The 22,201-nt window shown below is 41.5% G+C and overlaps 1 protein-coding gene across 1 annotated transcript in view; it reads left to right on the top strand.

Moving 5' to 3' along the window:
• The first annotated feature begins 5,503 nt into the window (after window positions 1-5,503).
• Window positions 5,504-22,201, top strand: part of SART3 (spliceosome associated factor 3, U4/U6 recycling protein) — a 33,170-nt gene continuing 16,472 nt past the window's right edge. The window contains exons 1-5 of the mRNA XM_044673967.1: window positions 5,504-5,809; window positions 12,228-12,354; window positions 16,032-16,136; window positions 20,557-20,741; window positions 21,820-21,925. Of these exons, the coding sequence (XP_044529902.1) occupies window positions 5,504-5,809; window positions 12,228-12,354; window positions 16,032-16,136; window positions 20,557-20,741; window positions 21,820-21,925 (829 nt within the window). The remainder of the gene's footprint in view (window positions 5,810-12,227; window positions 12,355-16,031; window positions 16,137-20,556; window positions 20,742-21,819; window positions 21,926-22,201) is intronic.

Raw genomic sequence — 22,201 nt, 5'->3', positions numbered from 1 at the left:
CTAAGATTGGTTATTTATTTGGCTCACTTCCCTGAAAAGCTGATGGTAAATCAGATCAGAGAGAGACATTTCCCTTCAGTCCTGGCCCTAAGTGGGTAATAGCAAACTACTTAAATCCCTTTCATTGGGCCTTGGTTTAAAGGTCTAAGTTTATTTCCCCTACATTTTTTGCACATTTTACATTTCATTCACAAGTTAATTTTTTCTTTTTTTCTTGAATTTTATTCTTTTTATTTTGTCATCCTTAGCTGACCTGAGGTACCCTTTTTCAAGGAAAGAAGGTGTGATTAGAATTTTCCTCAGGGGGATGTCTGTTAAGTTTTTTAAAATTCGATAATGTCAAAATATATGTATATTTAACTCTTTTAGGAGTAATTTCAGGGGAATTGTATAAATCTTAGAAGAAAATGTATGTTTTGTAATCTATAAAGTTTAAATTCTTTTGAGAATAATTTCAGGATAAGGATCTTGCCATTTTCCCAGAATCCAGACGACGAACCTGTTTGGTGAAGACACCATGAAGATGTCTGAAAAGCCTTCACTGTACCATGAAGACCAAATTTGAACTTTGGGGTACAGTTGATTGAACTATGGGGAGTGGAAATTGAGTTGTATATATTGTTCTAATTGTACACTGTTATACCAATAGGGGACTGCCCCTAAATTGTTTTTTTGTCAATGCGGCTAATTTTATCCATTTGTTTATCCATTTCTTTTATCCCCAAATTCCTAAAAATTTAGAAGTTGTCTATTTTTACAGGTCCAGCGAAGGAAAAGGGCTAACCTTTTTTTTGTCGGACCTCAGGGGGAATTGTAAAAGTGAAATTTGGGAGATGCCATCTAAAAGTATATATATTTTCTATGGACACATGGGAATTATCAAACTACATTTCCCGTGGTCCAACGGGTTTCCGGTTCCGGTTCTTTGGGCGTGGGGACGTCTGCGTCACCACGCAGAGAACAGTTTAAAATGAGAGGAAATCTGAAAGTAAAGCCTTTTTAGCTCTTTAGCTCTTTAGCTACTGGGCGCAGGATGAGAGGGGAGGTAATTATGGCTGAAGCGGCAGTTTTAAATTCTTACAAGCGCGTGGTCTAATGATTTATCTCTATCAGCATGGCTTTAATTAAAATACTAATTTCTATATTTATATCAGTTTTAATTATTTTTAATCTTAATACCTTTTAAGTGCCATTGGGCTCTGAACTGGGAATACAAAGACAAGGCTGGATCTCAAGGACATTGCATTCTATTAGGAGGTAAAACATATGCCCAGAAGAATAAGTACAAAGTAATTTCACAGAGAGCTTACTGGAAAGAAAGGCTGTGTGTCGAGGAGGCCTTTGTGCTGTGCTTTGAAGAAAGCTGAGAATTGTAAGAAAAGGTGAAGACTCCCATCAGTTCTTTCTCTGCAAGTGGATAGCATTGTTCATCATGAGTCCTTCAGAACTGTCTTGGACAAATTTTCTGCTTCCCTTGGCTGCATTGGTTTTGTTTGTGCAAAACCTTTTTAATTTAATGTAATTGAAATTATCCATTTTATGTTCTGTAATGCTCGCCATCTCATTTGGTCATAAATGTTTTCCTTATTCATAGATCTAAGAGGCAAACTTTTCCATGGTCCCCTGATTTGCTGATGGTATTATCCTTTAATGTTCAAATCATGTACCCATTTTTGACCTAATTCTTAGTATATGATATGAGGTATTGGTCTATACCTAGTTTTTGCCAAACTGCTTTCCAGGTTTTCCATTACTTTTTGTCAAATAACAAATTCTTGTCCCCAAAGATGAGATCTTTGCTTTGATCAAATATCAGATGACTATGGTCATTCCTACGTATTCTATACCTAGTCTATCATACTGATCCACCACTCTATTTCTTAACCAGTACAGTTTGGTATGACATTGAATAAATTACTTTGGGTGGAGTTTTTATTTTTATTTCATTGACTCAAATTACTCATGAGTAATGAGAAATTCTTTTAATTGTTTAGGACCTGACTTTATATGGGTGAATAGAATAAGTATTTAATAAGTGCTTGTTCATATGATTTTCAGAAAACATCCTTCTTGGTGTCCAGAGAGGAAAGCTTCAGGCTTCCATGAGGGAATCAAGGGGGGAAAGGAAATAACTGCTTTGGAGTCTGTGGTGTGTATGTGTGAGTTCAACAATATGGCATCCTTCACTCATGTAGCTCCTCAAGCCATTGGGCAGTCCAGGCTATTTTTGTGGTGTCTGCCTCCACTTTTGCCTACTCTTCTAGTTCTTTTAAAAACGTTAATTAAAAAAATAAAATTGTATCGACGTCTTTGGTTGTTACATTATCTAAATTTGTCCAAGGATCCCCTCCCTTCCTCCATGTTATATAACAAAGAATATTTTTAAAAGGGAAAACAAATGAAAAAAGGAGAAGAGAAAAAAGTCAGTAAAACTGATCAATATATTAAAGAGGTTTGAAAATATTTGTAAAGTTCCATTCCTCTTGACTTTCTACCTCTTCAAATTGTGGAACAAGGTTATCTCTTCATCTCTTTTTGGAGCTACGATTGTTCTTTGTAATTCTGCTTGACCCACTTTGTTGTTTGGTGGTAGTGGTTCTTTCCATTTGCTTGGTCATTGTCATTCTGTGTATAGTTTTCTTGGGTCTGCTGACTTCACTCTGTATCAATTCATGTAGCTTTTCCCATGCCTCCTATTAATCATTACAGCACAGTAATATTCCTTTACATTCATATACCGCTATTTGGTTAGTCATTATTTGAATGATGAGAATCTCCTTTGCGGTTTTGTGCTACCAAAAAAAATGCCAATATATTTTGGGGAATATGATGACTTCCTTATCAATGGTTCAAAGGGTGTGGGCATTTTAATCACGTTATTGGCATAATTCCAGATTGTTTCCTAAAATGGTAGTATTTACAGTTTTCATGAATAATGTATTCATATACCTATTTTCCCCCACGATCCCTACAGCATCAATTATTCTCATCTTTTGCAACCTTTGCCAATTTGGGAGGTTTGAGGTGAACCTTCAGTTGAATTGATTTATATTTCTCTTATTACTGGTGATTTAGAGCATTCTTTCATATAGTTATTAATAGTTTGCAGTTCTTTTGAGAACTGTTCCTATCATGTAATCACTTTTCTACTTGGGAATGGCCCTATATGGACTGCCCCACAAGCCTTAGTGCAGCTTTAAACTTTAATATCTATTATGTTTAGGGTTAGAAGCTTTAACAGCTTAACCTGGGATACCTGCTGTATACACATATTTTTGTTGTCAAAATATCTTGGATTCTAAACCCCTTATCTGAGAAATTTTCTAAAAAGATTTTTCCCCCATTTGACCATATAGATGAATTTTGTTTGTGCAGAAGTTAAGCTTAATTGTTTCTGTGTCTTGATTAAGAATATACTTCCTCTCCATAGCTGTGAAAGGTATATAATTTGCTTTTCTTCTAATTTTTTGACATGATCTTTAATATTAAAGTCACATCTACTTTGAATTTATTGTGAAATATGATATGACGCTTGTGTAAGCTTAATTTATATCTGATAATTTTGTAGTTTCCCTAAGCAGTTTTTGTCAAATTGATCTACCTCTCTATTTTTTCATTATTACCAGTTGGCTTTGATGACTGCTATTTTATATAGTTTTGTCCTTTATCCTTAAATCTTTTAATGATTTCCCTTGATATTATAGATCTTTTATTTTTCCAAATGAGTTATTTCTCTTAAATTCTGTAAATTATCCCTTTGATAATTTTGTTAATATAACATTAAAAGTATAAATTAACTTTGGAGGTATTATCATTTTTATAATATTGACATGGTCCAGCCATGAGCACTGAATACACCTCTAATTATTTAAGTGTTTACTTATTTTTTTTTGTTTACATATTTTTAAACTTACTTTCAGGTAGAAGAGCAGTAAGGGTTAGGCAGTAGGGGTCAAGTGACTTGCCCAAGGACACACAGCTAGGAAGTATCTGAGGTAAGATTCAAACCCGAGACTTTATATCTCTAGGTGTGGCTCTCAATTCATTGAGCCACCTAGCGGCTCCCCAAGTTTTTTATTTCTTTGAGGAGTACTTTGTAATTGAAGCTATTTATATGTGTTCTTATGTACTTTGGCAAAATGATGCCTAAATATTTTGTATATGAGAACTATGGTTCTCATGGTAACTGTAGTTCCTTTTCTGTTGTTAGACAGGCTAGCTGGATTGTTTCTTTTAAGGGCTACCAGGGGCTTGGCCTAGCTTCCTATAGTTGATGCCAAGATTCATTTCCAATTCAACTAGAGAAACTTTTTCACATTTCATAAAGAGCAGTAGATCGTTAACACCTCATCGCCTCACTTATCTATCCTTTACTTTCTGTCATTACATATCATCCGAGTTTAGACACTTCCCAGCTGTGTGACCCTGGGCAAGTCACTTGACCCCCATTGCCCACCCTTACCACTCTTCCACCTAGGAGCCAATACACAGAAGTTAAGGGTTAAAAAAAAAAAAAGAGGGACAAGAAAGAAAGCTTTCCAGATTAAAAAGAGAACAACCAAGATCCAAGATCACTGGGATCAGACAAAAATAAAATGGGAAAAATAAAAGCCAAGTGGCATTCTCTTGGAATTTAGGGAACCGTGAGAGTCCAAGGAGGAAGGGAGGATGGAGGGCATTCCAAGAATCGGGAAAGCCGATGCAAAAGCTTCAGAATTGCTTTGGCAAGAGGGTACCTTCCAGTTCTCGAATGCTAGGTTTCGGAATTTTGGAGGTGGGCAAACCCTAAGAATTAAGTCATTTTGACTAAGGAGGCCAGGGGAAAGTGCCGCAGTCAATCATCGATGACGTCAATGAAGGTCACTGAGCAGAGCAGCAGGCAATTTCTCCCACACCTGCGTGATTAGTACTACCCGGAGGTGCAGAGCAGGGGCTAGCTCCGAGCTAGCATCCCGAGGCGGATGAGATCTTGTGGTGCATGGCCTCGGGATCCGCAACAGATTCTTACGCAGCAGACTGCGGCTACGGTAAGCTGAGCCAGGGCGCATAAGCGTGGCTGGGGTAGCAGCCTGGGATCTGGGTTCCAGTGCACCTGCTGCAGGCGCAGGAGCAAGGACTGTAGGTAAAAATTCTCCTCCAAAGCTGTTTTGTCCTTCCCAAGATGGCGCCAAACCCTGCACGGCCCGCCCCCTGCAGCGTCCTGACCTCCTCCAAGGTCCCCACTTCCTGTTCAAGGACCCTGAAGCCTGCCCCGCATCACGCCTGGACGGACGCGGTATGCATAGGTCCTTTCTGTTCCAAGAGGAGGCTGCCTGAGGGAAAAGCCTTCTGGGGCCCTACGGCGCCTCCGCAGCCATCCCGCAGCCTAAGCGCCACGGGCAGCTTCCCAGCCCGGCGCGGCAAGATTGCGATCCGACGCGGCCCCGGGCACCCTCGCTGTCATCGCTGACGTCAGAGCGGCGTCGGCGTCGGGCTCGCGGGGAAGAGTCGCGGGTGGCGCAAGATGGCGGCGGCAGCAGCTGCGGCGGCCGCTTCTGGGTCCCGGGCGGAGTCGGCAGCGGTATCGGCGGCGGCGGCGGTACCAGAGGAGACGGAGGACGAGGAGGCAGCGGCGGCCTTAGCCGTGAGGGCAGCGCGCGGGCGCCCTGAGCACGAGGCGCATTCGGAGGACTCGGGCGGGGGCGGCGACGGCGTGGACGAAGATGAGGACGATGATCTGGGTTGCTCCTCGGCGGAGGACGACGAGGACGATGATGACGACGATGAGGAGAAGGAGAACGAGGCGGAAATCCAGCGGCTGGAGGAGCAGGTGCGCCGCAGGGCGGGGCGGGAGGCCGCGGGGAGTGGGGGGGCGGGGCGGTGGCCGTTGCCCGGACTGTTGCCTCGGACCCGCGCACGCGCAGTTCCATTCTGGTCCCACGTGTGGCGTGGGAGAGGGAAAGGCAGGAATGGGTCACGTCCTCGAAGACCCCCTTCTCCTGCCTTGAGGGGTACACACCAGATAGGGCAAACGGAGGGGAGCAGGAGCAATAACAGGAAGGCGCCCCTCCGAGGAGAGTCGGGAGAGAGGGAAGAGAGTGGGAGGAGATGGGAGGGCAGTCCTGCCAGGGGCCCCAGCCATAGAAAACTTCTGTAGTTGAGAGATGAGGGGTTTTGTGGGAAGGTTGAAAAGTGGGGTGTGAGAAGACTGGGAAGGTTGGAAGAGGCCAAAGTTCAAATTCTGCCATTCGCCCACCCATGTTGCTTCCTATTCAGTCTCTACCTCCACAATGGTGCTGCTGGACAGACCCCTGGACCAGGGATTGGACCCCCTTTCCCCCATTGCCATCATACCAGGCCATGTCTTTATTTTGTTTTTAAACTCTTACTATGTCTCAGAATCAATCCTGTGTATTGATTGGTTCCAGGTGAGAAGAGTTGTAAGGGCTAGGCAAAGGGGATTAAGTGATTTGCCCAGAGTCACACAACCAGTTTGTGTGTTTGAGGCCACACGTGAACCCAGGATCTCCTGACTCCAGGCCCAACTCTAACCATCGTGCCACCTCGCTGCCCTCACATCATCTAAAATCTCTTGTCATTGGGAACACAAATGTTGTGGGCTGGGCAGAGTGTGGGGTTAGGGGTCAGGAGAGACCTGCCTCAGATTCTCCTTCCTCTTAGCCGCTTCCTGGGAGGGGGTACCCACACTCACATCCTGCCTTTAGTTCCTGGTCTGTATTCTAAAGGCTGTGAGGAGTGAAGTCCCCTCTCAGTAACCTCTCCATTCACCTCTGCCCAGAGGCAAGAAGAAGGAGTGAGGAGAGAGCAGGTTTCCTTCCTCCCTACCCTTGGAAAGATGGGGGAGGCAGCCCAGGAGACCTGGGTTTGGGTCCCAGAAGGTCTCCTGTGTCTACTTTCCAATCCTAGTCTCTTCTGGAGCCTTAGCCCCATGTGGACTTTTGGAGCTGCGTGACTCGTGGGTATCTGGAACTCAGCTTGTCTCACAATGAACTGCATGCCCTTGAGGTTCCTCATCCTCCCTGAGCCCCACACAAGGTCTTTCAGGTTCTGTCATTTCTGCCTGCAGACAGCCCTCATCTCTGTTCCCCGACTCCCCCCACAGAACCACTTCCTGATTGCTGCTTTGGGCCTGGATGTTGCAGGAGCCTCCCAGGTGATCTCTCTCCCCGCTTCAAGAATGTCTCACACGTGGCTGCCAAATTCATGCTCCTAATTCACTGCCTTGACTCTCTAGTCCTGCTCTTTTCCATGCACTCTGCGTTCAAGCCATCCTGCTCACACACAGCCACATCTTCAGGTCCCCGGACCCTTGCTTCTTGGAGAGGGCAGGCCTGTGCTTGGTTGTAGACCCACAGTTGTGTCCATGTGTGAACTGTCCTGCTTTGTAGATGATCTGCTCCTCCGTAGCCATTTCTTGGGGCCTAGTTCTCTGGGCATTACTACAGTGCCATTCAGCAAGCATTTACAAATGCCTACTGTTTAGCAGACACCGGGCTTTATGAAGGAGGGCCCCACAAAAGTGTCGGTCCCTTATCTGAAGGAGCTTGCATTTTGACGGGGAGACAGCTTGGAAGCATTTCAGCATCTGCCAAGTACATGTAGTATAAATAAAGATCTTTGGGTTGAAGGCAGTTGTGGCCCTGGGGGGTTAGGAAAGGTCTCCTGCACGAGGTGACACAGGAGCCAGAGCTAGAAATTGGTCATTAGCATCTCCCTCCAGAGCTGAGCAATCACTTCCAGATTAGAGTATTGGAAGGAGGCCCTCATTTCAACATTGTGCTCATGGAGACAAGCAGTTGATTCCCTTCTCAGTGGGCTGAAGTGTGTGGCTGCTGTTATAGAAAATATTTTAAAGATTTGGCCTTGGCCCTTGAGGGCTATATAGCAGTAAGAGGCAAGTATGAAAATGAGAAGAATATGAAGGAGTGTTTGGAACAGGGTGAGAGCAATGGTGTGAGAAACTTGAGGAGTGAGCAATAACTTACAATTGGGAGAATTGGGGAGGAATCCTTGTAGGAAATGGCACTCCAGCAGGGCCTTTGAGTAAGGGACAAAGAGGAACCATCAGAGATGGGTGGGAGAGGGTTGATGCCAAGCCCTGAGGAAGGGCAAGAGGATACTGGGAAACAGGGATCAGTCTCTTCTAGACTTGTACACAGAGAGGGTGGTATGGGGTGAGGGTCAGGGGGTCACAGGATAGAGAATATGAATTAAAGCTGTAAGAGGGCTGAGGTTGAAGTCAGATTATGGGAAGTGTCATTGCCAGGGAGTTCTCTTTATTCCATAGGCAGTAAGTTTGGTTTTTGAAGCCTTTTGAATGAAAGAGTGATGAGACTGGAGCTATACATGTTGAATTTAGGATGCTTGTAGTTTACTCCATCCTATGAAGCTATAAAGCACTGGAAGGCTTAGCCCTGTTTGCGGCTCTCATTAGTTTGTTTGTGTTTTGGCTTTTAAATCCCATTTGTTTTTGAACTTCTCTCTCCTCCCCTACTCAGTGAACTATCCCTAATGGTGCAGACTGAAAAATAATGAGGGAAGAAAGCAGTTCAGGGAAAGCAGCCGTACGCATTGACAGTATCCGACAGAAATGGAAGATGCCCCTCCTGAAGGAGCTGAGGTGCGCTTCCTCAGCCCTTTTTTCCTAGGGTCAAACTTGGTCATTTTAATTCTTGCTCACCATTGGGTCTTGAACCAATAGATTGACAGTGCAGATTTCTTGGTTTGAGTTGAAGTGAGTTAAGTTGCTTGGTAGGTGGTTCTTGAATAGGGGCTCCTTTAAATTAGAAGCCATGACCTGGAGAGAGTTCCCCAAAGAGTCTCCTACTGAAGCCTTAGGCAGGCTTTTTTATTCAAGTAACTTCAGGCCTCTATAGTTTCTGCCTGTGTGAATGGGGCTTTGCTGCAGGGGAAAGCATTCCTTTATGGTTCCTTCAGTGTCTCCTAAAGATTCCCAGGCAGATACACAGTGCTTTTTTCCCAGCCAACCCCGATGACCTTTCTGACAGACCAATGGAGCAAAATTTTCAAGTTCCCATTCTCATCTCTGTGTGTACTTGATGAGATCTCATGATTCAGCACTGCTCTCATTTGTCACATTACAGAAGAAAAGGTCTGTTTGTTCAGATTGTATTTGTGGCTATTGAGTAGTAGTATTCCATAGAACCTTGTAGTATTCTAGATGAGATTCACAGCCAAGGTCAGTTAGCATCCTTATTTCTTTTGGCTATTGGGCCACCTCATCCTTTTTTAAAAATCTTAAACCCTTACTTTTGGTCTTAGAACTCAATACTGTTGTGTATTGTTTCTAAGACAAGTGGTAAGGACTAGGCAATGAGGGTTAAGTGACTTGCCCAGGGTCACACAGCTGGGAAGTGTCTGAGGTCGAATTTGAACCCAGGACTGCCTGTCTTCAGGCCTGGCTCTCTATCCACTGAGCCACCTAACTGCTCCCACTCCATTCTTTTCATGAGATGCTGATGTTCCCCCTCAGGCTTGACATGATGGTCTTCAGGTAATTTCACCACATTTTAGGGGTTGAGCAGGAACTAGCTTGGCCAGATTCTCTCAGTGCATGGATTTAACCCATTTGGCTAAATCTTGCCCTCCTTTGGAGCATCGGTTTGCTTGTTGACATGGAATAAGGAGGTCTAAGTACATGCTAATTAGATATTGGTATGTGTATGGTGATAATAGTGTTCATTTTAAACAAATTTCAGTTATGGGTATCTGTCAGCCACACACAGGCCCAGAGAAGAGGCCTTGGTTGGCCACACAGGGTGGATGTGAGCCCATGGCTAATGCCAGTGAACCACAGTATTACTTGTCAAGTACATCTATACATTGAAAACTTTATTATTCTGAAATGATCACAGATCTTGTAACGTAAGACTTGAGACCTCCTGTCATTTTAGGAATGAAAAAAATTGGGTGCAGATTGGTGAATTTCCCAAGACCATACCTATAGATACATAATACATAGCAGGGTCATGGTAGATCCAGGGACCTCCCCAGTTATACAGGAGCACGTCTGTATACGTCCTCCCCACTCCCTCATGTAGTGTGGATGTAAGAGTTTGAGATTGAGCTGCTGAGTCTGGTGGGCAGCAGGCCGGTTCACCTTCTTGAGCTTTGGCTATTAATAATCTGTAGTGCTTATTACCACCAGAATTTGCTTTGAGGCTCAGTAGAGAGTGTAAAACTCAGGAGTTTTGAGTTTGAGCAGCATCTGAGTTCAAATCCCAGCTCTGCCCTACTATCTGTGGCTAAGTGTGGCTCTGGGCTTCCTTTGCAGCATTCCATTTGCACTAGATGGCCTTCAAAGGCCTTGGATTGGGACCGATTGGGAAATGTTATTGTAAGTTGTGTTTCTAAATATTTATGTATTTTTTCAGGAGAAAAGTAGAGGTGAGGCATAAAAGAATTAATATTATTATTATTATTAAAAACCCTTACCTTCCATCTTAGAATCAATACTGTGTATTGGTTCCAAGGCAGAAGAATTGTAAGGGCTGGGCAATGGGGGTTAAGTGACTTGCCCAGGGTCACACAGCTGGGAAGTGTCTGAGGCCAGACTTGAACCTAGGACCTCTTGACTCTAGACCTGGCTCTCAATCCACTGAGCCACCCAGCCGCCCCCAAGAATTATTGATTTACAAAGACACTTCTAATTTTTTCCTTGTGAACCATACTTTGTTGCTATATTTTTCAAGAGTAATAAAAATTACTTTAAATTCAGAGTACTTTTAAGAACAGTGTCATATTTTCATCCTTGTAGAGTTGAGCCTAAAACACTAGGAAGTTCTATAATCTGGCCAGTGGCACAAGAGGGCCTTTGCTAAGCCTCCTGCTGCTGCCTCCCTGACTGCTTTTTTAGGTTCAACAAGCTCAGGGTGGGTAGCTCATTTTTCATTAGTACTATCATGTGGCCATTGTAATGATGACCATCAGAGATTGATTTTTCCCTATAGCTGCAAAGGGCTTTTTTACTGGTAACAACATGATTCTTAACTTAAAACTAAAAGTTCTCTCCTAACTGTTGTCCCTGATGCTTAGGACTCTGGTTAGTTCTGGGCCAGTTTTTTTTTAAACCCTTATCGCCTTTGTCTTAGAATCAGTACTAATTGGTTCCAAGGAAGAAGAACAGTAAGGACTAGGCAGAGACCAAATTCAACCCCAGGACCTCCTGTCTCTAGTCTGGCCCTCTATCCACTGAGCCATCTAGCTGACCCCCCCACCCCCCCAATTAATTGTTCTTTACTCCAGAGTTTTTCACTTTAAAATTTTACTAGTAGAACTTGTACCATCATTTGTGGATGGAAATTAATTGAAATGGGTCAGCCAATGATAGAGGCCTTGATAACTTGGACTTGGGCCTGATCCTTGTGAGAAAGGTGCAGTCATCCTTCTTGGTTTCTTGATAACTTAACAGGTCTGCATGATTAGCCTGTCTTAGGTAAAGGGGAACAGAAGCTGGTTTGAACACTGTATGTTTATACAAGATATTTCCTGGGTTCTTTGTCTCTCCTTCCCTCCCTTTCCCTCCCTTCCTCACTCTACTTCAGTCCACAGCCATTCCACTCTTACTTTCTGCCTTAGAAAATGGAATGAAATGACTTGTGCAGGATCACACAGCTAGGAAGTATCTGAGGCTGTCCTTCCAATTATAACCCTGCTTCTCTTAATCCTTGTGCTACTAACTGCTCCTTCCCAGGTTCTTTTCACTATTTCCTTTCCCTTTTCCTGAGGGACAGTGTTGAAAAATTCTGGATTAATATTTAGTGGGTTTCACAGATGGTAGACTGACTTCATTTTTTTTTCTTTTAAAATATTCAAGTGATGATTTTTATTTTTCACCTCACTGTTATTTTCTAGCTTGCCTCCTATCCAGTAGGTCCCTCATAAAATAACATAGTTCAGTAAAGTCCCAGTGTCCTGCCCATGTAGACAGTGGATGTTTCCTTCTATACTGAGTCCTCGAGTCACGAAAGGTCACCAGAGTGGTCAGAGGGTGGCTCTTTTTAGTGTTGTTTTCCTTTGCATCATTGTGCTCATAGACGTTGTTTTCTAGGATCTGAATTAGTTTATGCAAATCTGATTTATGTTGCTTATGACATAAAGATGAGTTTTTTAAAAAATAGTGGTGAAAGCCATCAATTGATTTTTTTGACCTTTTTTTTTTTCCAGATTGCATTTAAATTAACTTTTAAAATATCTTTCTGTTAAAGCTTTCCATCAATGCCTTTGACTATAATTGCCACGTGGACCTGATAAAGCTGCTTCGGCAAGAAGGGGAACTTATCAAGCTGAGAAGAGCTCGCCAGAAAATGAGTGAACTTTTTCCTCTTACTGAAGGTAAAGCTCAGAATTTAAATTGGGAATGTGTTTTAGGCATCCATAGTACCTTTTAATTTGCAGGACAGAGAAGCTAGGAAGTTTAGGAAGTTCTGATTATCCCTCAGAGGGAATGTGCTGTGAGTGGGCAGTTAAGTGCTTTATTTTAGGAAAAATTTGTCATGTGTGAAAGTTCAGTGGTCTCATTTTTCCTCTTTTGGGCCAAGAGTCCTGGGAAAACAGATGTCCCCTTATTGGTGGGACCTTATCTCTGCTGATGATCTTCAGTCTCTAGCTTATTTTACCATAGTTGTTTATATGTCTCCCCTATTAGACTAGGAGCTTCTTCAGAGCAGGGACTATCATCTGCCTTTCTTTGTATCTCAGAGCTTAGCCCAGTGACTGGCCCATAGTAGGCCTCACAAATGGTAGTTGACTAATCGAATGTAGTGGCCATAGTATTAATGATAATGTTTTGGGCAGTTAGGTGGCTCAGTGGATAGAGAGCCAGGCCTGGAGATGGGAGGTCTTGGTTGCAAATGTGGCCTCAAGATATTTCCTAGCTTTATGACTTTGGCCAAGGCACTTGACTCCAGTTGCTTAGCTCTTACTGCTCTTCTGCCTTGGAATCTATACTTAGTATTGATTCTAAGACAGAAGGTAAGGGTTTTTATAAAAGAGTAATGCTCTACTAATAAGAAACACATTTAAGACATTGATTCCATTGAAAGAAAGAGAATCTCTAAATGTTTCTCTGTGTATGTACATACCACAAACAGTGATCACTAGAAGCATCGTTCTAGATAAAAGACATTAATATTAACCTACCTACTTATTGGAAATTGAGGTTTTTGCCAGACATCAGAAATTGTGTAATGGACCATCTGCTGGTCTGTGAGCTTTAGAATTATCTGGCAATACTTGAATGCAGAATTCAGTAGAAATAAAAATACTCCTGGAATAGCTTTAATTAAATTTCACATCTGTGTTAGGGATTACTACATGGATTTCAGTGATCCCCAAGAGGCTTTAGGGACTAGTTTGGGGATGTTCTCATTTGCAGATACCTCTGGTGGTCTTTTCTTTGAATTAAGAATCTTTAAAAGTACCACATCACTTTTTTCTTAAAATTTCAAACTTAAAATATTTTAAATATCCTGGGTATGGTTTTTTTTTTGTATCCTCCTCTCTCATTCCCTTTCCCTTCTATTCTTTTTCCAACCTTCCTGTTCTATTTGTTGCTTGTTAAGCTGCTTTATTACTTCTCTGGACTTGTTCCAAATAATAAATTGGAATATCTGAATTATATTCTTATTTGAGCATTTTAGAATATCGTAGGGCTGGCAAGAGTAGTAGCCAATGGGTTCTGTAATGTGATAGTAAGTTATAGTTTTGTCTTCAATCATTAGATTTGAATGTCCCTTATTCTTTGAGAGGGAGCAATGCTTTATGTATCAAGAGACTTGAACTGGACCTCACCCATCTCTACCCTAGTGACTGAGCTATGGGATTTGGGACAAGTAATTGGACTTCTCTAAGCCATTATTCTTTTTTAAAATTATTTTTCAAAAAAGCTTAACTAATTAATTAATTAAGACTATTTTCCCATGGTTACATGAACCATGTTCTTTCCCTCCCCTCTCCCACCCCCCTCCTGTAGCTGACCAGCAATTCCACTGGGCTTTACATGTGTCATTGATCAAGACCTATTTCCATATTACTGATATTTACACTAGGGTGATTGCTTAGAGTCTGCATCCCCAATCATATCCTCATCAACCCATGTGATCAAGCAGTTGTTTTTCTTCTGTGTTTCTGCTCCCACAGTTCTTTCTCTGGATGTGGATAGCATCTTTTTCTTAAGTCCCTCAGAATTGTCCTGGATCGTTGCATTGCTGCTATTAGAAAAGTCCATAACATTTGATTGTGCCACACTATATCAGTGTCTGTGTATAATGTTCTTCTGGTTCTGTTCCTTTCACTCTGCATCAATTTCTGGAGGTTGTTCCAGTTCACATGGAATTCCTCCAGTTTTTTATTCCTTTGAGCACAATAGTATTCCATCACCAACAGATACCACAGTTTGTTCAACCATTCCCCAATCGAGGGACACCCCCTCAATTTTCCAATTTTTTGCCATAAGCCATTATTCTTAAAATATATTTTTTTCCAGAAAAATTCTAAATAAAATTAAACACTTTGAAAAAGGGCATTTCTATGAAAATAGCAGGGCATTGAAAAAGGATTGTATATGAAATTTCCTTCTTGCTTTTTAATATATGTGTGTGTGTCTGTATATATAAAAAATATTTCGTGTTGCTTTCAAAATTGTTTGACTTATGTTTTTTCTGCACACTTAAAAAAATGTTACAATGGACCTCTTTTGGGCATCACCTATGTGCTGACAGCCCCAATCCCAATTAAAAACAAAGGCAAAAACAGTCCTCCCAAATAAAGATAATCAAGATGAATTCACTCACTGATTGTTAAAAAAGTCTGTATCTTTCTGCACCTTGTGTTCATCCTCTTTTTGAGAAGGTGGGTAAATGTGTGTCATCACAGGTCACCTAGAGATAGGATTGGTCCTGATGTTGATTGGAGCTAAGCTTTTATTAATACTTCATCAGTAAATGGAGAATTCTGATGGTAACTAATCTTGTTAGGATCAAGAGAAATTGATGCTAAAACCCTTGGCAAAAATCAAAATTGCGTTCTGAGTATGAGGCATTATTATTTTAAATGATTTGTTTTTCAGATGTATAAAGCTCTAAATAGATTTAGCTTAGTAATTTTGTTTAAAAATTTTTTTTTCAAGTGCATTTAAACAATTTCAACAACATTTGTTTTTTTAAAAAATTTGAGTTCCAAATTCTCTCTTCCCTTCCCCCTCTTTGAGAAGGTAAGCACTTGATATAGGTTTTACATGTGCAGTCATGCAAAACATTTCCATATTTGTTATGGTCTCCCTACTCTCTCATGCCTCTTATCCAAGCTGTCACCACGGCCTGTCATCTTCACCTTTGCAGTAGGCCCTACTCTGGTACAGGCCCTTATCACTTCATACCTGGATGATCGTAATAGCTGCTGGTGGGTCTGTGGGGTTCAGGTCTCTTCCCCACCCTAATCCATCTTTCATTCAGCCACTAAAGTGATTTTCCTAAAATAGGTGATCCGTATCACCTCTCCCAATAAACTCCATATAGCCTCCAGGATAAAATCCAAAATTATCTGCTTGGTATTCAAAACCCTTCATAACCTACCCCCCTTCTATCTTTTCAGCCTTCTTATATCTTACCTCAGTGACACGGGCCTCTTGGCTGATTTCATGAACAAGATATTCCTCCTTACTCTGGACATTGTCTCTGGCTGTTTCCCATGCCTGGAATGATCTTCCTCATATCTTTCTTCTGGTTTCAAGTCCCAACTAAAATCCCATTTTTGAGAAGCCTTCTTCAGTCATTCTTCATTCTCTTGCCTCATCTTTCTTATAATTATTTCCTATTCTTCCTGTTTTTGCCTTCTTTGTACATATTTGTTTACTTGGAATTTCCCCCATTAGATCATGAACTCCTTGAAAGCAGAGATTTTCTTTTTTTCATCCCCATTGCTTAGCATAGTGCCTAGCAATAGGAGGAGTGTATTAAATATTTATTGGTTGATTGTCTGATGATAATCCTGGGAGGGGCTTTTTCTTTCAGAAATCTGGCTGGATTGGTTGAAGGATGAGATCAAGATTGCCTCAGATGGTTCAGATCGGGAGAAAGTATATGAACTCTTTGAGCGAGCAGTGAAAGACTATATTTGTAAGTTTTTAAACAGTTTTTCTGTAGAGACTTAAAATGTTTGTTTTACAATCTAGCATCACACTCTTTCCTTTCTTGGGTTTTACCCTTTTTATCCTGTTAAACAGCTGCCCATGTCATGGACTCTTCATAAATCTAGTGAAACCTATGGACTTTGCTAAGAACAATGCTTTTAAATGCTTTAAAAATACATAGGATTACAAGGAAAAACTACTGTATCAAAATATAGTTATTTAAAATATTTTAAAAGCCAGCTTCAATGGACCCCAGGTGATGAAGAGTCTTTATTCCAAGGGAACTCTAAGCTCCAACAGCTTAAAAGTTTCAAGGATAGCCTATGTGCCTCTCATTCAAGGACTCCTCACTGGAGGACAGTTAACAGCCAATCTTCTTGCCATCCTTGCTAAAGCAGATCAGGTGGCAGATTTGTGGATAGAAAAGCAGCCACTGAAGAGTTTGGGCTAGGAGTCCTGAAATATATTTTCCAATCATTTCTTAAAATTTTTTTTTGTGTTTTGTTTTTAAAGAGTTAGCTTTCAAGTCTTAGAAATGATTTTCCATGGCTAGAGTCAGAGAAGAGGGAGAGGTTAGGCCCAAGAAAGCAGAAGTAAAAATGGCTTTGCCAGCTATTCTGAGGTATTGGCACATGCTTGGGCCAAGAGGGAAAGGAATAGTGTTTCATGAAGTCTAGCATCTCTTCAAATTGCTACTATGGAAGCAGAGGTAAAAAGAAATTCATAGGAAACGGCTGGAAGACATCACATGGAAAAAACAGATTTAGGAAGAGAGTGTTTCTATATCTCCAAAGAAGTTTCTGAGGAAAACTGATGAAAGAGGTGGATCCAAATTCAGCTCTAAGAAGTTTGAGAAAAGTAATATATAAAGCCTGGGAAAGCTTGCTGGAAATAATTCAAGGATAAACAAGAAGGAAGATGAAAAGAAAAGTCTAGCCTAAGGGCAGAAGTGAAGAGATAGCAGCTAAGAAGCCCAAGTGTAGTGACTTGAAAAAGAAGTAAGGAAGGCAGAGCAGACAACTCAGCGATAAAAGCAACTATGGCATTGTTCTTAAGGCAAAGCATATTTGGAAAAGTGACAAAGAAAAAAAGAACAAAGTTGGAAGTTGATTCAGGGCAAGATGAGAAGGATGACATTTGCTTATGATTCAACCCCATATTATCTTGTGCTACATTCAGCCTGGTAATTAGGAACAAAGGAAAGAGGCCTTTGAAGAATTAAAAGAGAATTGGATTTGGATTGAGTAAAGCCAGTATTCTAGAAATGTCATCAAGAAATTTCTCATGTTTGGAAGTAAATCCCAAATTGCAGAAATAATAAAAAATTTTAAAAGCCAGATGTGGATGTATCTTCTTGCGGCTGTCGTGAGATGTACTTATCCTGACAAAGTGATTTTGGAACAGTGGAACATGCTGGTAGAAGAGCTCTATGAGAAAACATTCCAGCTTGTCAAATCTTAATTTCTTCAGCTCTGGAAAAAATGTTAGAGGTGCAGTCTCATAAGCAGGAGGCAATTATGGATGACAGGAAACAAATCCTTGTGCCAGTAGCTCAAAAAGGAACTGTAATTAAACATTCACTGGTACCTGGAGTGTTCTGGCATTTTTTCACCTGTGTTCTCTTAGAATTAAGATCAGAAGTGATTGACACAGTCAGAGAAGCTGGAATATGTCCCACAGTACACACAACAGAGTGAGTGTAGCCATGTACCCTCTGTGGCGTGGCATGCTGAAAGGCAAGAACGTTATTATTAAAACAGTGACAACTCATGTTGAAAAAACAGCCAATGGCAAATAGTGTCTTGTAGTTACTTCTGGCATTTGATTGTGTTGATGATGATAATAATAAGTTTGTGAAGCAAATAGTAATGCCAGAAATCGTTAGGTCCCTGCTGAATGTAGTGAACAATAACTATGGAAGGAAGATTCTGTTGTATTTATTAAGCCCTAAGGGCTGCACATCTTGTACCTGAAATTGAAATGCTACAGAAGGGCAGTAGAAGTGCATAGTAAGAGAAAAAGTATAATTGACTTATTTCCCCAGCCCACTTAAAGATCATGTCCTGAAATTGTGACAGACAAATTGATGTGTATTTGTGTTTAATGTCCAGAGATCTGCCATTGGAGCTATTTAGCCTGCTTTGAATACCATTGCCAACTTAGTGACTCTTGAAATTCTTTTTGGTGGCAAGGATGGAGATGGCCGCATGGCAGAACATCCAACTGGATAGCTAGTTCTGAAATAGTTATTAGAACCAGATCAAAATAATCAAAGAAAATGGAAGAGAAGTTTCTAAAGTCCTGATCCAGAAGTGGTAAATACAATTAAATCTGGACTGAAAATCAGCCTCATCCCCACATTGGAAAAAGGAAAACACCAGCAAAGGCATCTCTGCTTTACTTGAGAAACTTAAGAGCTGAGGTGGATGATAACAAAAAGTTAGACTGAGGTGATTCAAGTGAAGGGAACTATCCAGTTTGGTCTTTGGAGGGAGCCTTTTATATATTTATGTTTTGGAGAATGTCTGTCTAAAATTAACAGTTTCTTAAAAAATTTTTTTTCTTAATTCTGTGTGGTGTCATTTATATTATTAGTAGCACCTCACCCCCAGCCAGCAAAACTTTTTCATTGTAAGAATCCAATTCCTAAAAATAACTCTTTCTTTCTGAAAAAAACCCCACCTTGTTCTTCTTGTAACAGTGGTGTTGAACTTGCATGTGTTGTCGTCCCAATCCCCACCCCCCCAAGTTCCTTACAGAAAGGCAGAGGGACTCGGGTAGAACTACTCCCTTCCCACTCTGCACTGGGCCTGAAGACATTTTTTTCACATCTTCCCCTCCACCTCTGCCCAGCAGCAGCCCAAATGAGAGCCCATAGTGGGTAAGGTGGGTGGCTCACAGACAGTAGAGCTGGAGAGAGCAGAGCGCTGGAGCCACTCCCTTCCCCCTCTCTACACTCTCTGAGGACATTTTTTTCACTGCATCCACCCAGCAGCCCAATGAGGAAACCCTCCCTTATGTAGGTATGGGGGGATGGGTGAGACACCACTTGAGGCCTCTAAAAGTTTGCCATCATTGTCCTATAACATCTATTAATCATCTTATCCCATATTTCTCTTCGTTGCTGAGAATAGAATTTAACCTTCGTTGAAGGTTAAAATGACTGGGAAATAGGCATGAGGCTCAAGAATGTTATTTTCAGTCTGGTAAGTCATTAAATCAGAAATTCATATTTTTAAGTCCCTTCATGACCATCAAAAGAATCATTAAGCCCTCTTTTCCCTTGTAACCCTCACCTGATTCCCTTGTCCTAAGCATATCTTGAAAGTAACTGTAGGATCAGCAGAAGGACTGAAAGAAATCAGCACTTTCAAAGAATAAAAATTGCCAGGCTTCTCTCATTGCAGCCACTTCTCTAAACTTGATTTCTTTAGGCCCAGGGACAGTTCTTCTCAGATGAGATAGTGTGTGTGAAAGTGTATTTGTTATAATCAGGTTAGTCTTATATACTTACTATAGGACTGCAGGATGAGAAGTCAGAAAACCTGAGTTTAAAAGCCTCATCTACCATCACAGCTGTCGGTGTGATGATGTAGTTCTTTATGGGTAATACTTTCATATGGATCGTCTTAATCTTTTCAGCAAATGTATGAGTGTATATGCATTTGCTGGACTAAAGGACCTTTAAAGAGTCCTTTAAAACTATGAATCTTAGTGGATAGAGTGCCAGACTTAGAGTTGGGAGATCCTGGGTTCAAATTTGGCCTTGGATACTTCTTAGCTATGTGACCCTGGGCAAGTCACTTACCCCTGTTTGCCTAGCCCTTGCCTTTCTGTCTTAGAGTTGTTATTAAGACAGAAATTGAGGGTTTGAGAAAACCTTATGAATTTATATTCTTTTGATCTGTAGTACACAGTGTTTTACAGCTCGGGAATATAAATTGATGAATATTCTCTAATTCTTTAAAATACACTATTTCTAGATTGGGTAATTATGAAGTGATTGACTGCATGGATGCGCTCTGGGGTTTTGAACTTTTTCTCAAGAATCAGTTTTTTTTTTTTTAAACCCTTGTACTTCGGTGTATTGTCTCATAGGTGGAAGATTGGTAAGGGTGGGCAATGGGGGTCAAGTGACTTGCCCAGGGTCACACAGCTGGGAAGTGGCTGAGGCCGGGTTTGAACCTAGGACCTCCTGTCTCTAGGCCTGACTCTCACTCCACTGAGCTACCCAGCTGCCCCCAAGAATCAGTTTTGCTGATGTTGCTCAAGTTACCTGTTTCATGAACTGATGCTTCGTAGGGGTGAGGAAGAAGTGAATTTTTTTTTTGACTAGAAATTAACATCATCTTTAATTTTTTAGAGTAATTTTCATCCAGAACTAAGAAAAATTTTCTTCATTTTAGGTCCTGAAATTTGGCTGGAGTATGCCCAGTATTCAATTGGTGGGATTGGTCAAGAAGGTGGTATTGAGAAAGTTCGTTCCATATTTGAAAGAGCCCTCACCGCTGTTGGCTTACACGTGACCAAAGGAGCAGCCATGTGGGAGGCCTATCGGGAGTTTGAGAATGCAATTCTGAAAACAGTCCAGGTGAGCCTTCCCTGGCAGGGTGCCCCTAGGCGTGGCCGAGTGGTTTTTCTTTATGGCAGACAGCATCAGCTTGGTCTTGTTGCCAGGATGTGGCAGGATCAGGGTGAAGGCCTCAGAGTCAGGAGACTTCAGTTTAGAACTTGAGTCTCCTCGTCATTATTCATTCAGCGTGTGGCCACAGGCCCTGCAGTGACTTTACTGTTTGGAGCCATGGTTTTCTCACTGTAGGGGAATAGTTTGAATTTAGGACCACTGTCGGTATTAGACATGTGACCCTAGAATCCAGAATTTTTGTCAGCCTAAGGAAGATGCTGGACTTGAGGCTTCTACATCATTTTCTTGGCTTTTTTTTTTAAACAGTTTCCAAGGCTTGAAAATAGTGCTACTTTGGTAGGATTTTCTTTTCTTTTTTTAAAAAACCTGTATGTTAGTTCCAAGGCAGAAGAGCAGTGAGGGTTAGCTAGGCAGTGAGGTTAAGTGACTTACCCAGGGTCACACAGCCAGGAAGAGTCTGAGGTTAGATTTGAACCCAGGATCTACTGTCTTCAGGCTTGGCTCTCTACTGAGTCACCTATCTGCCTCAAAAGATTTTCTTCATAATCACGCTGTGAGAGGAAGTAAATACATCACCATTTCTTTTATTTTTGCTTTTAAAGAGTGCGTTGTTGACTTGTGGCTTTTATGACAAAAGAGTTACACTTGGCAATAATGGTTGGTGTTTTTATAGCTACTTAAGACTTATAAAGTATTTCACATCCATTTTCATTTGAGCTTTCCCCCATTTTGCAAATGAGAACATTGAAGCCTTGTTCCATGTTGTCCTGCCCTGCCCTGTGCATGAGGAGCTAAGCTGGGCTGTTTCTGACTGCAATTAGAATGCCTTCTCCACCCTTCTGATTAGAGGGTTGACTTGGAGCTGGCTTCTCAGCATTTTTTCCTTGGGGGGGTGGGGTGGGAAAAAGAGGTAATTTGTGTGGAATTAGGTTGAGGAAAACTTTAGGGGGGTGGTGAAAAGAAGAATCTGTGTTGGAAATAATGAGAAGAATTAATGTAGGTTGGTCCCCTTCTGCCCATGCAGCCCTCTCCTGGCCGTGTCCCGACATGTAAGCAGCAGCAGACCCTGGCTCTACAGCTTGAGAGAATCCACACACTCTTCCGCCGCCAACTGGGCGTCCCACTTCTAGGTGAGGCACCTGGGATTGACTTGGTACCCCGTGGCTTTCAAAAGCTTGAGGGCTTATAGAGAGAAGAGAAGCCTGGGCGATTTGAAGTTTGAAGTGTTTCCACTAGATTTCAGGTTGGGGCTGTTTTTTTTTTTTTTTTTTTTTAAATTTGCAAAGTTTCTAGCAAGTAGTAGATTATATATTATGGTTTTGTGGCTAAATTTAATAAACTTTTAATGAAGGGCAGATATAGTGGCTAAGTAGAATCCTTAAAGGAATATTCATAGTTTGAAAATC

Source organism: Gracilinanus agilis, chromosome 1 (genome assembly GCF_016433145.1).
Source record: "Gracilinanus agilis isolate LMUSP501 chromosome 1, AgileGrace, whole genome shotgun sequence".
Classification (NCBI taxonomy): Eukaryota; Metazoa; Chordata; class Mammalia; order Didelphimorphia; family Didelphidae; genus Gracilinanus; species Gracilinanus agilis.
This window is presented reverse-complemented; position numbering and strand designations above follow the sequence as displayed.